At 41.7% G+C, this 12029-nt stretch overlaps 1 protein-coding gene across 8 annotated transcripts in view; it reads left to right on the top strand.

Moving 5' to 3' along the window:
• The first annotated feature begins 377 nt into the window (after positions 1 to 377).
• Positions 378 to 12029, top strand: part of ppfia2 (PTPRF interacting protein alpha 2) — a 158856-nt gene continuing 147204 nt past the window's right edge. For 5 of the 8 annotated variants that reach the window (XM_044342828.1, XM_044342833.1, XM_044342834.1 and 2 more), the window contains exons 1-2: positions 378 to 731; positions 10544 to 10799. In XM_044342828.1, the coding sequence (XP_044198763.1) occupies positions 10551 to 10799 (249 nt within the window). In that variant the 5' untranslated portion in view covers positions 378 to 731; positions 10544 to 10550. The remainder of the gene's footprint in view (positions 732 to 10543; positions 10800 to 12029) is intronic. The other 3 variants (XM_044342831.1, XM_044342830.1, XM_044342835.1) reach the window with 2 other exon arrangements.

Raw genomic sequence — 12029 nt, 5'->3', positions numbered from 1 at the left:
CAACCGTCAGCGACTCAGAGCAATCCCAATTACAATACTTGAAACCTGGCAGAGACCATCTGTGTGACAGGAGAAGGTGAACAGCTGCTTTACTTTCACTGGAAAAATACAGTTACTATAGAACAGCATGATCATACTGGTTCTTGCAGGGAACAATTTTACATTTTGTACTTATACTTTCAACATTATAAGATATTTTACTACTGATTTTTTTATGGCTAATGTTCTTTTTTGGGGGCTTGATGTTACAACTCTTAATCCTATGAATGTTTGTACACCAGATTTGGATAAATGCTGTGCTAGATCTAATTTATTATTAAAATTATTGACCTATTATTATGTCTACCCACAGAGAGGAGGAAGAATTGCACAGCTGCAACTTTAAGACTCCGCACGCCTCCCCTCCGTCAGCTCCAACAATGGTCTTTTCCAGCTCCGCTTATCACAGCAGAATTTGTAACATGCCATAATTCCTTAACCGGTGTGTGTACTCCCGGAAATCAAATGTCATTACCCGACGCGGCCAATTTGGCGATTATTCCTGCTCTTTTGGTTTTGGACAATGCCAGCGGCGGGGACCAGCCGCACCTTTACGATCGGATCCTCGGCGTCGCTGCTTGTTTGCACTGAAGAAGCCTCCTAGGATTGTCCGCTTGATGGTATAGCTCGCAGAGACTGCAGTTGTCATTGATCCGCTGCCAGAGCCTCTTGTGATAGTAAAGGAATAAATTGTGAGTATGCACACTGTTGCCGCCGGTATTGCGGTGACCTACATTGCCCTATTCCTGCAGGCTCAAGGTGATTTTCTGCGGTGCCCTCTTCACATCCTCAACTCTCAACTGATGTGTGATTATCGGAGGAGTAGGATGGTTCCTGCGTGGATGGATGCATGGTGTAGGCTATATACATTTCGTGTGTGTGGTTGACATTGCGAGGGTCTGCAGGGAGGGAAAAAAAAAAAGAAAATACGTCCGGCTGTCACAGTGTGGAGAGACAGAGCAGAGGAGAGAGTTAAAGGGGGGCGGGATGCAGACTGAGAGGCTGGCATGATGTAATGCACTTGAGACAATGGCCAAGGATTCTCCCCAATTATCATTTCAGAGAATGAGGAAGAGATGTTAGAGCGTTGTAAAGACAAGATCAGCGCCGCAGTCAGGCCGTGTGTGTGTGTGTGTGTGTGTGTGTGTGTGTGTGTGTGTGTGTGTGTGTGTGTGTGTGTGTGTGCACGCGCGCGCGCGCGTGTGTGGTTAATGTCAGTAAAAAAGAGGAGCTGTCATAGGAGGAACAGCTGCCCCTCCTATAAACAATATTATTACCCCCTATTACAGAGATCCAAGGAGGGAGAGATCATGAAACAGCCTCTCTGTCTCTCCTCCATCACATACCACCCCTCCACACACACACACACACACACACACACACACACACACACACAGATGTACTGAATGAATGAATGAATGAATGAATGAATGAAAAGACACACACACACATGGAGGTGCTGGCTTAATTTGAGGCTAGAAGGTTAATCGCTGCAGGCAAAGCTGTGTGATCTCCGTCTGATCTTGCAAATTAATATTAACGTTTGCAACCGTGACAGTAGAGGAAAACAGCGATATTTGCATTTGCATGTGGATTTACATCTTTGTTTAAGTTGTGGCATGCACAGTTGTCAAGTGTGATAGACTACCGGTGCATTATGCAAAGCCAGTATGCTTAATTTAACGGTTTTGCATTGAAGAGAGTGACTTTCCGGTGATGCACCTCAACCATGCAAATACACCCCACTGCTTACGTCTGGTGTGCAGACAGTGCTTTTATTGCCTTGAGGTGTCATGCACAAGGGTGGGCTACCTGTGGCAGAAGCTTTTATGTTTATAAAATGATGGTTTAGAGGCATCTTTTATAGCCCAGGATTGACTATTGCCAAACCTTCCATAATGAGGAGGGTAAAATACAGCTGAAACGTTGGCAGCGGTGGCCGGCACGGTTCAAATCTGTTACAACCCGAGCTTTATTGCTTTTTTTGTTCACCTCCATCCGTGCTCTTATTCAATCTCTATCGATTGATGGTTTGCATGACCTTGCTGCAGGGGATTGTGGGCGATGTTAAAGGCTACACGCTGTCCTTTCATGCTTTCATGTGCATGCAGACTTATTTTCAGTTGAACAGACAGCCGGCACACACACACACACACACACAAACACACACACACACATCAGGAGACACACACAGAGCCCCCCTCGCAGATGCTCACACACAGGTAGCGGTGAAGCGCACTCAGACAAATGGAGGCACACACACACACACACACACTTGATGCACAACCTCCTCCTCTCCCTTTCCTGCCTCCCTAATGGCAGCAGGCTGGGTGTAACTCTACACCTATGTCATCCTCTTTATCCCACCTCTTGTCTCATTCACTTTTTACTGCTCAGTGTGTCAGTGTCCACTTGTGGATGTCAGTCACAGCGGGGTTTTGACTAATCTCCTCTTATGTTCCTCTGTGCGGAGCTATTTGCAGACTTTTTGACTTGGGGAAAAAAATGAATATTCAACCAAACAAAGCAACAGTTGTCAGTAGATTTTAAGTCCAAAAGAGTGACTGTAAATATCTGGAGTGTGGCAGATGGGATTCTATTGACAGAGCATATATCTAAAATAAGTTTGGGTGTGCTCCTAATGACATTACGTGCGGCGTGTCCTCAGACTGCGGCATCCATTCCAGATGAAGGAGCTCAGTTGACGCGACTCAGATGTTCCTTTTTAAAATAAGATTATGTGGATTTTATTCTTCATTTCATTTAAAAAAAAACAAAGCTCCTTCACACTGTCAACACTCATGGTCAATTTGAATTAAGCTCTTAGGAGTGAGTAATGTATTTTCATGTTTCTATGAATTATCGTATTTCTTTTTGCAGATGGACATTGCCTATAAGTAATCATCTTTTAGCTTTTATCGGTTCCCAGTTGTCCATGTTCCTATATGTTCCTATATTTCTATATGTGTGGTCTTTCGCTTTTAAATGCCAATCAAAGGTCATTGCAGTGAAATGTTGCCATCTAATTGACTGCGAGTGTTCACAGGAGTGTGTAGGAGATTATTCTATATGTTTTAATAAAATGTGTCTCAAGGTTTCCCTGCATGTGATGTCTAAATGCTGTTTTCAAAGAGTCTTCTGCACGTTAAAGGAATGACATTCTGGCGGGGAAATATTAATCAAATTTATTTTTCCTCTCCTAGAGTTAAATAAATATATAAATATTTAAGAGTGAAATTTTATTGTACTATAAAAATCTGAAGTGCAGTATTTGCTTTTGAAAATTCCACCATCGTTATTTAGTGGAAACCTTGTATTTCCAACAAAAATGCCTCAAACTAAAAGCGAGACTACGCTTTTGAAAGAATAAATTCTTCCTTGAACGAAGTGTTGAATTCACAGGCAATAAAATACACCCTTGCTCAAGTTTATGATGGCTATTGTTAGCTACAAAGCATGAAAGTTCATTCTTGACCTTGAGAACACATATCTGTGATAAAAAAAAAATATTCAAGGTTCATTTACCAATCTCTCCTGGAGCTTTCAACCCTATCTTGCAACCCTCTTCAGGGAACGGAGCTCACTCAGGTGTCATCACATGACCTAATACTTTCCTACTTTGATCCCTTACATGGCTGGGCCTTAAGATTTCTGCTTGTACACCCTGAGGACAGGAGCCCTCAGAGAGGAAGTTTTGGGTGGTATATGACATCACTTGCAGCAGCTGTAGGGTAGACGACATCCCTGGATAAGATACTGAATGAACACAGGAAACAGACAACATCAGCTATCTGGAAACACCAGTTCAAAACTGGTCTGGGAGAAGGGGACAACGTCATCGACCAGGAGTCAGTGGATGGCCAGACAAAGATGAAGGAGGCCGTTCACATCTGACACCAGAGACCATTCAATACCCCCCCCCCCCCCACACACACACACACATTAGCTGAGGAAGTCTGTGAGATATGGTTAAAAAGTCTAGAAAAAGCTAGTAAATGAACCTTAAACACACAAAAATGTTAAGTCTTTATACAGTACATACTGTTTTGTAACTGGCATTACTAAGTCAGTTTGCCGGCTTAAAGGATATGTTAATGATTTTTTAAGTTGTTCTTCATAATGTACTTCAATCTAAGTGATGGGGGACAAAATCCAGTGTTCCCTCTGTGCAGAGATGTATTTAAAAGTTTATTTGAAGCTGATATGAGGCTTCAGCTGCCAAATTAGTCCAATCAAGTCGATATCTTTCAAAGTGACTGTCTTTTTAGAGCGAAATGTCCTCTTTTTGTTACTAAAAAAAAAAACTGTAACTATTGAAGATAACCATTTTATTTGACTAACTCAGACGGCTAATGAAAAAGAAAGCAAGCAAAACCTGTTTCAGTGTTCATATGAGCACCTGAATTTTGTTTTAAGAACGACAACTTGTGAACCTATCCTTTAATCACTCTACTACCTGCGCTACTCTTACAGTTATGCTGCAATTGCTACTTGAGGCCACGGTGTCAACCGCTCAGCAAAGGTTACCTTGGCTCTCTTGAGCTGACAACTGCCCTGTGTAACTTTTTATTTGTAGAGTATAAACTGCACCTCATGTTGCTCAAAGCCATCAAATTCCCGGAAAAAAATACAAAGAATGTGACCTCAGTGGTGGCCATGGCCCTGCCTGAAACCAGTCACATGGCACTGCAGCTATCACAGCCCGATGCAGTGTTACTGTTGTGCAACATTTTTATGAGAACATGCCGATGTTCAATTACTCTTTTAAGTTTCCCAGAGACTTTCACTATGTTTCAATAATTATAGTTTTCACCTCATCATCAGTTGGTACCAATATTGATCTTTTGTCATGTTGCATCACCACAGAAAATCACACTGACGGTCCCAGTTCAGCTTGCAGTGTTGGATATGAGTTAATAGTTTGATCCATCCACTCAGTAGATCCCTGCTTGAGCGCTATTGTATGTTCCTGTGGCAGTGATTAAATTGAATTGTTGTTTTCTTGGCAGGCTATCCCTCGGTTGTCAGAAGTCTCTCTGGTGCAGGGAAGCCATATGAATGGGATTTCTCAGCACTATGAGTGTACCATGCAGTCTGGCCCGTTCCATTCACAAAAATGCTGTGTCACACTTTTCCCACCTGTCGGCCCGCAATGGATGCCAAAATGGGAAAGAGCGGCGTGCAACAGTTTTTCCATTACCCTTTAAGCCCATCAATGCAGTCTGTAGGAGCACTTTGCGCTCAGCTGCATGCCAAGAAATCAAACGCAGACATTATTTAAAAGTGCAATTTCCCAGTAGTCATCTCTCCTGGCAGCCGCAAAAGTGACGTGTGTAATCAGCCCTAGTGTTTGCGGTAGTGATGTAAGTGAAGTGCATTATCATCAAAATAATTTGGCCTTAGATTCACTACTCATGTTGCGAGGAACTGAGCTTGAATGAACCTAATAGGGCGTTACAAATGTTTGAAAAGTTGACCTCACATTTGATAAAAGATTAGGTCTTTAATGGGCTTTTTTTTGGGCCTACTTTGTTTTGTTTTACTCATTTCTAAATGACCTTCTTCTTAGCTAATGAGTTGTGAATTCCATACTTAATGATAAAGCTTTAAACAGCTATTTTAAATAAATATAGTTGTATTTTGGGGTTTTAGTACAGCTTATCTCCAAAGCCACAGTGTCGTGTTCAGTCCTCTTCCTGTTCTGCATACGCTTGTACGCCACATGTCTTTTGATGTTTTCCAGGTGGTGAATAGTGCTGAATTCGCCTCGCGTCGCCATACTGCTCAGAAACATACTGCTGTTTTGTGTGCTGCTCCTTATCTACTCACCCAATTGTTCCCATTAATGAGATTAACAGAAGACATTCAGGAAATGAACCGCGACTTGCTGATTTGTTCTCGCCAAAAAATGGAGTGGCTGTACATAAGTGGCCATATTTACATCTGTCCCATATATAGATTGTTCCCTGCCTGCCTCGGTTTTACTCAGAGAAACTTGAGTTGCAGGGGTTTGCTCATTTTGTCATCTTTCCCCTGTTTATTGATCCCACTGTAGAGAGAGAAAGTCTAGATAATCATCGCAGATATATTACTTCTTTGCAGATGCTGCCCTGGGTGGAATAACAATAGCCTTGGTGAGGAATCACAAGTCATACACAAACAAAATCAGTTTCTACAACTAGAAAATGGGATGACCTGAGGAGGGCATGGGAGCGGTCAACCTTATCGCCAGACATGAGCGTTGTTACGGCACGATTCTGCAAAATCCTTGATTACACCCAGTTTTCTTTTATGTCCAATACCAATGTTTTTTTTTTTTACCAGTTTGTTTCATCTGAATGAGTCATGGAATTTCCCATAAAAGGACAATGCGAAACCGAATTGTCATTTAAAGTTTTGCTGTGATAGATTAGATCCATTTCTGATTTGATCTTGATAACTTTGCCTCTCTGCCTTCCTATTTGTTGCAAGTTTGCTCAGCAAGTTTGCGCTGCCAGCTAGACGCGAGCCTGGTGCCAGGTGTCTGAGGTTGAATGAGGCTGCTAGGCAGAAAAAAAAGGGCTCTGGATTTTGTTGCACTGATTGGGAAGAAAACCTCACTTCTTCTCTCCCCCCTCCCTGAATAATTCATTGATTGGCATATGGCATGGAGAGAAAAGCCCAATAATCCCTGCCTGTCTGTGTGCATTTCTCATTGCATCTGTGGCCCACAATGTGTTCAATTGAGCGTATTGCTGTTTCTCCCTCCTGTGATTCCTGCATAATTTCAGCCTCACATTTAACATCTTTAACCAGCCGCGCTAAACTCAGTCACTTAAACTTCATCTTGTTTATACAACACTCTTAGTCTATTGCTACAATTTTTCCCCTCAACTATCATGACAGATACAATCTAACCTATGCGTTATTGGACATGCATTTATGCTAAGCCAAAGTCGGACACGCTAGTGGATTTTGAAGGCATATTTCCTAGTGTACATTATCATAATGTGCCGTGATGTTGCAGTGCAGAGGAAATGTGCATAGAACGGCACTCTATCAGTAGTCATTCTGTTACAGGCTCTATGAATATCTGTAGACCAAATAGCTATTTTAATGGGGATCAAATTGGCTATTCAGCAGTGAGAAAGTAGTATTGTCACAGCCAGCGAGTGCAATCTAGATAACATCTGCATCCCAGCTGATGGCAATAAGAGCCCATGTTCTTTACACTGCCCACTGAGCGTGATTACTAGTGTTTATCTATCCAAAAGTATCAGACTAACTCTTACCTGTCATCATTACTGCCTCCCTGCTCCACACAAGAGAGACACTGATGACTTGCTGGCAATATCAAGCAGCAGAGGAGCTGAATTTTGGGGGGGGGGAAGCAATAGGTGTGCATATATTTCTCTGTCAGGCCTGATGTCTTTTGAGCAATTAAGCGGATAAATGTTTCAATAAGTGTTATGGTTTGCTCTCAGTTTTCAGGAATGCTTCTTTATACGTCTAAGTGAGGAGACAAAAGCAGATCAGTGCACTTTGCCTCTGCGTTTATTGATTTTTCATAGACAGCAGAGATGATTTAAGGGGCAGTCACAGTGAGATCAAAGCATAAGGGTGCAGGAACAGGACAATAGGGAATTGTATGTGCCACGAAGCAGAAAAACATCCTCAATACAATTTGCTTCCGCACAGCTTAAAGGAGAAATAAAACCCCATTAATGTGCCCGGCACGCATTTCAGCGCCTGTGCATTGTGACAAACACGGTGGAGTGCGATCACTGAGAAGTTGTGAGTGATATGAAAGATCAACAGTAAAAGGTCAGATTTCAGAGGTAACCCCTAAGAATCTGGAAACAAAGAGACGCCACTGTCTCCATTTTGCATTTCGTATATAGTTGCCATTTTGCATTGCACAGAAAAGGCGAAGATATGAAATAACCCCAAATTAACAGTGCCAATAATGTTTCTGGTAGAACCTTTTTCTGAGGCTTCATAGCAGTTTTGGAAATTGTGTGAAATCACTTAAGCAGACATGTACAAGTCACCTTGATCGAATAACTTACATGTAAGACTGTAGGAATAAACTGTTACCTTCTACTTTAAATGCATTACCGAAGGCCCGGTCTGTCCGCTGGCCTGCTTTCCAAGTGAAGGCTGGCATGTGTGGAGTGTCCAGCCAAGCAGCACACCGGCTCGGTCTCTCAGGTCTAAACGGCAGCGGATGGTGGCTGAATGGTGAACTGGTGGGAGTTTGGCTGGGCGCCTGGAGTAGATATGGGAGACCCTAGCCTCTTGCCAGAACATGCTGAGACACAGACCTACCATTATAATCCACCCAGAGGGAACCAAGTCTGGGCATTGGGATACTGAAACCTGGCCTGGGTCAACACACTGGAGGTCTACTGTTTGTTCTAAGTGATCATTAGCCTTTAGGGTACAGGCCTATTTACAGCATGCATCTTGACTTGTCAAGCACAGGTATTAATAATGACACTAATGATGGCTCTGTTATATTAATGTGTCTTTAATTTTATTATTTACACCTTCTTTTCCTACTATGACAATGTGGTTTGAATGAATCATCGTTGCCTTGTAGATTGAGCGACTGACTGACATGTTTTAATAAGTTTGTATTAGAGTGTAGAGAAAGAATGTACGTTCATGGCTGTCCTTCTTCTGTATGCTATTTTTTTGACATTGTGGTAAATCCAGCTATTCTGAAGTTAAATGATCGAACATTAGAGGAATACATTTATGCTGCAGTGGGAGTAAGATGAGAAGATTTACATCAATTTTATCTCTGTATTAAGTAGCGAGGAGATTAGTCGAAGATGTCGTTAGCTTAGCTCAGTGAACTGGGAACAGAGGACAAGCAGCCAAGTAGCTAGCTCTGTGCCTTTCAACAACTTAAAAACAATCATATTATATCATATATTTAACATGTGTAGGAATTCAAAGCTGAGACACTGTTGTTAAACAAGCAGCTAATTAGTTACTGAGCAAAACAGCTGAGTCCAGTGACTGAATGCTGGATGTCAGAAGTGCTCTCGACGCTGGCTTTGCACACTTTTGTAATGTTGAACAAAATTAGGTGGTTCTTAGAAGTACCTGCCTTGCTTGTTAATATAAGTAAATAAGTTTATGAGTAGTTGGAAGGCTTTTTTTTTGTCTTTTGATAAGCTAATGTTAACAGTTCTCCACCTGCACTGCGCTAAGCTACATAGGCAAAAAAATGACCAGGATCTCTCTAACTTACTTATTTTAACTAATAGTAATTTTCTCAGTTTTTTTCTCAGTTTTTCCCTCATGCTTTTTATTTACCATACCTGTTCAAATCTTTACAACCCAACCAATTGTTAGTGTTCGAGCTTCCAACCTTGAGCATGATGTCAAAGGAAAATGGCCACTGTGTGAATATGGTCCATTGGTTAGGATGACTCCTGAAGACTTTAAGTCCCTCAGGGAAGCTGGAATATGGCTTCACATACCCACTATAGCATAGATATGTTGTATTATGCAACACGATCTGGGCTGGCCCATTAAACACCACAAGCGTGAAATCTAGGGCAGAACGCCCAGCCTCCCAAGACGTCTCTGCAGCTTTGAAACGCTGGGGTGACACTGAGCCAAGCTCCAACTGTGTCAGGCCCAGTCACTTACACACAGCCATGCAAACAGTAGTGAGTGGAGATTCACACAGAGGCACATGTAGTAGACACAGGCATGGACACACATTTGCTTTTGCTATTTATGTAAAGATCTTTGCCATGAACATAATCCTCATTCTAACTGTAAGCTCAAATCCAATCAAGGAATTTTGATCCACGCTCACACCTAATGTCAATGTTGCTTCAGTATGCTGTAAATCGGAAACCCAGGCGATGCAAGACCCTTTATTGTGATTTGGATTAGAAAATCTTTATTATATATACTATCAAAATGTAATATCTTTATTCGCCCTGCAATTGAATGGTTATCTGTCCTCCTTCATGTGTTTCATCTGCTACATGTATAACCTATATACCAAGTAAATGAATTGAATCTGCCGTATGCTGCCTCTTGTCTTCCTATGTACACATCAAATTTGACTTTTTTTTTACATTGAGGCTCAAATATTGACCCTATTTTCTTCCAAAGGGTCAACAGAAAAATAGAAGGGAGGAAACCTTACAAAAAAATGTAACATAAGCTTATCATTTCAAGATAGTGTTCACGCTTGATGTTTCCAATGTGAGCATTTTTTTCAGGATTTATCTAAGCAAATAACAGGAAACCTTATTGATGCAGGAAAATTAACATTGTAGCAATCGAGTTGATTCAGTGTAAGTGAATGAAAAATGTGCTTTTAAAGAAAATAAATACTCAAGTTCAGACTGCGCCTCGCAGACTGATTTGTATCAGCTGTGTCAATAATTCTGCAGGACACCACTCTACATTTTGTAATTCAACGGCACCATGTTTGACTTCAAATAACAGTGGATCTATCTATCTAATCTCTGATCTGTCTCCTCCCTGGCAGAGCCAAGATGATGTGCGAGGTGATGCCCACCATCAGCGAGGACACGGCGTTGAGCCAGCGCGGCTCTCAGAGCAGCGCCTCGGACCCGGACTCCCATTTTGAGCAGCTGATGGTCAACATGCTGGACGAGAGGGACCGGCTGCTGGACACGCTGAGGGAGACCCAAGAAAGCCTCGGACTGGCCCAGCAGCACCTGCAGGACGTCATCTACGACCGCGACTCACTGCAGCGCCAGCTCAGCTCCGCCCTGCCACAGGTGAGCCGCAGCAATGTCACTTTTGGCTTTTTTTTTACTGACACTGATTGTGATAAACTTGCTACTTAAAGAAGCTTTTTTTTTTAAAGTTTCGGTGAAGTTGTGAGGAGAAAATGTGTATTTTACCCTTACCACACCTGCACTTGTTGCTTTAGTGTAGCATAAGGATTGTAGTTGCATTATCAGTTGCATTTCTTCTTATTTGAACACTTAAAAAAAACCTTTTTGCCGAATGAGGTAGAGCTTGCATATGAGCAGTGTGAATTAGATTGTTCCCCAGCAATGTTCCTCATTGAAATTTTGTGTAATTAACTTTTAATTTACAGTACATCACTTGATTAGGTTTAAATGAACATGACTCACAAACTCAAGTCCAAATGAAATCATGCAATATGGTTTGTAGTAAAAGGGAGTCTTAAAAATGTGAATTTGTTTAATTTGTCTCTCTTTAAACATTTGAGAAGTGGGGTCTAATCACCAGTTGCATGTGGATGTTATTGTAAAACTATCTGGATAGAGCATACACTTGCTTTTGTTATGTGCGATACCTGTGGCGCTGTGTTTAACCACTTAAAATCTCTTTAATTGCACTACCGTGTTTGAGACATCCATAAAAAATAAACTGAAAAGTAGTCAGTATTTAAATTGCCAGGCATAATTAGATGTTTAGTGTGTATTCAACCATGTTGGTTGTATGACACTGCAAGGTTGCTTTTGTTTACAATCGATGCAGTGAAACATAATGGAAAGCGTGAGCTTGAAATTATGGAGCGGTTTGTTCATCTTCCAGCAATATGTCGAAAAAAAAGAAAAGTGTTACGTAATAATTCCTACAGTAAGCGGAGATTATCACTTTCTGAAAGTGTGTCAGTAATTCTAGTCACACGCTCTCCCCGTTCGCTTTCCAGAAGACTCTAGAGGTTTGCTGGTGGAGAGAAGAGGACTTTGTTAGCAGGCGGTGCCCGCCGATAGCACAGTAATCCGCATGGTTTCAGAGACACAGGCGCGGCACACACTGTGTCTGTATTAACTCTGGTGTGATCTCACATTAAGGCTTAAAAGGGGTTTGAAGTGTTAAATGATACTTCCTATTTTGAATTTTTATTTTTTTTACTTCTGGCCCCGTGGCCTTTAGAATAATTTGAATTAACCCACTTACACCTCCTCATTCTGACGTCTGTGTGTGGAGATGTTATAAATATGCCTTTACAAGCGTCTTCCTTCCTCTCA

This window comes from Thunnus albacares, chromosome 23 (genome assembly GCF_914725855.1).
Source record: "Thunnus albacares chromosome 23, fThuAlb1.1, whole genome shotgun sequence".
Classification (NCBI taxonomy): Eukaryota; Metazoa; Chordata; class Actinopteri; order Scombriformes; family Scombridae; genus Thunnus; species Thunnus albacares.
The sequence above is the reverse complement of the archived record's forward strand: the minus strand, read 5'-3'. Positions and strand labels throughout refer to the sequence as shown.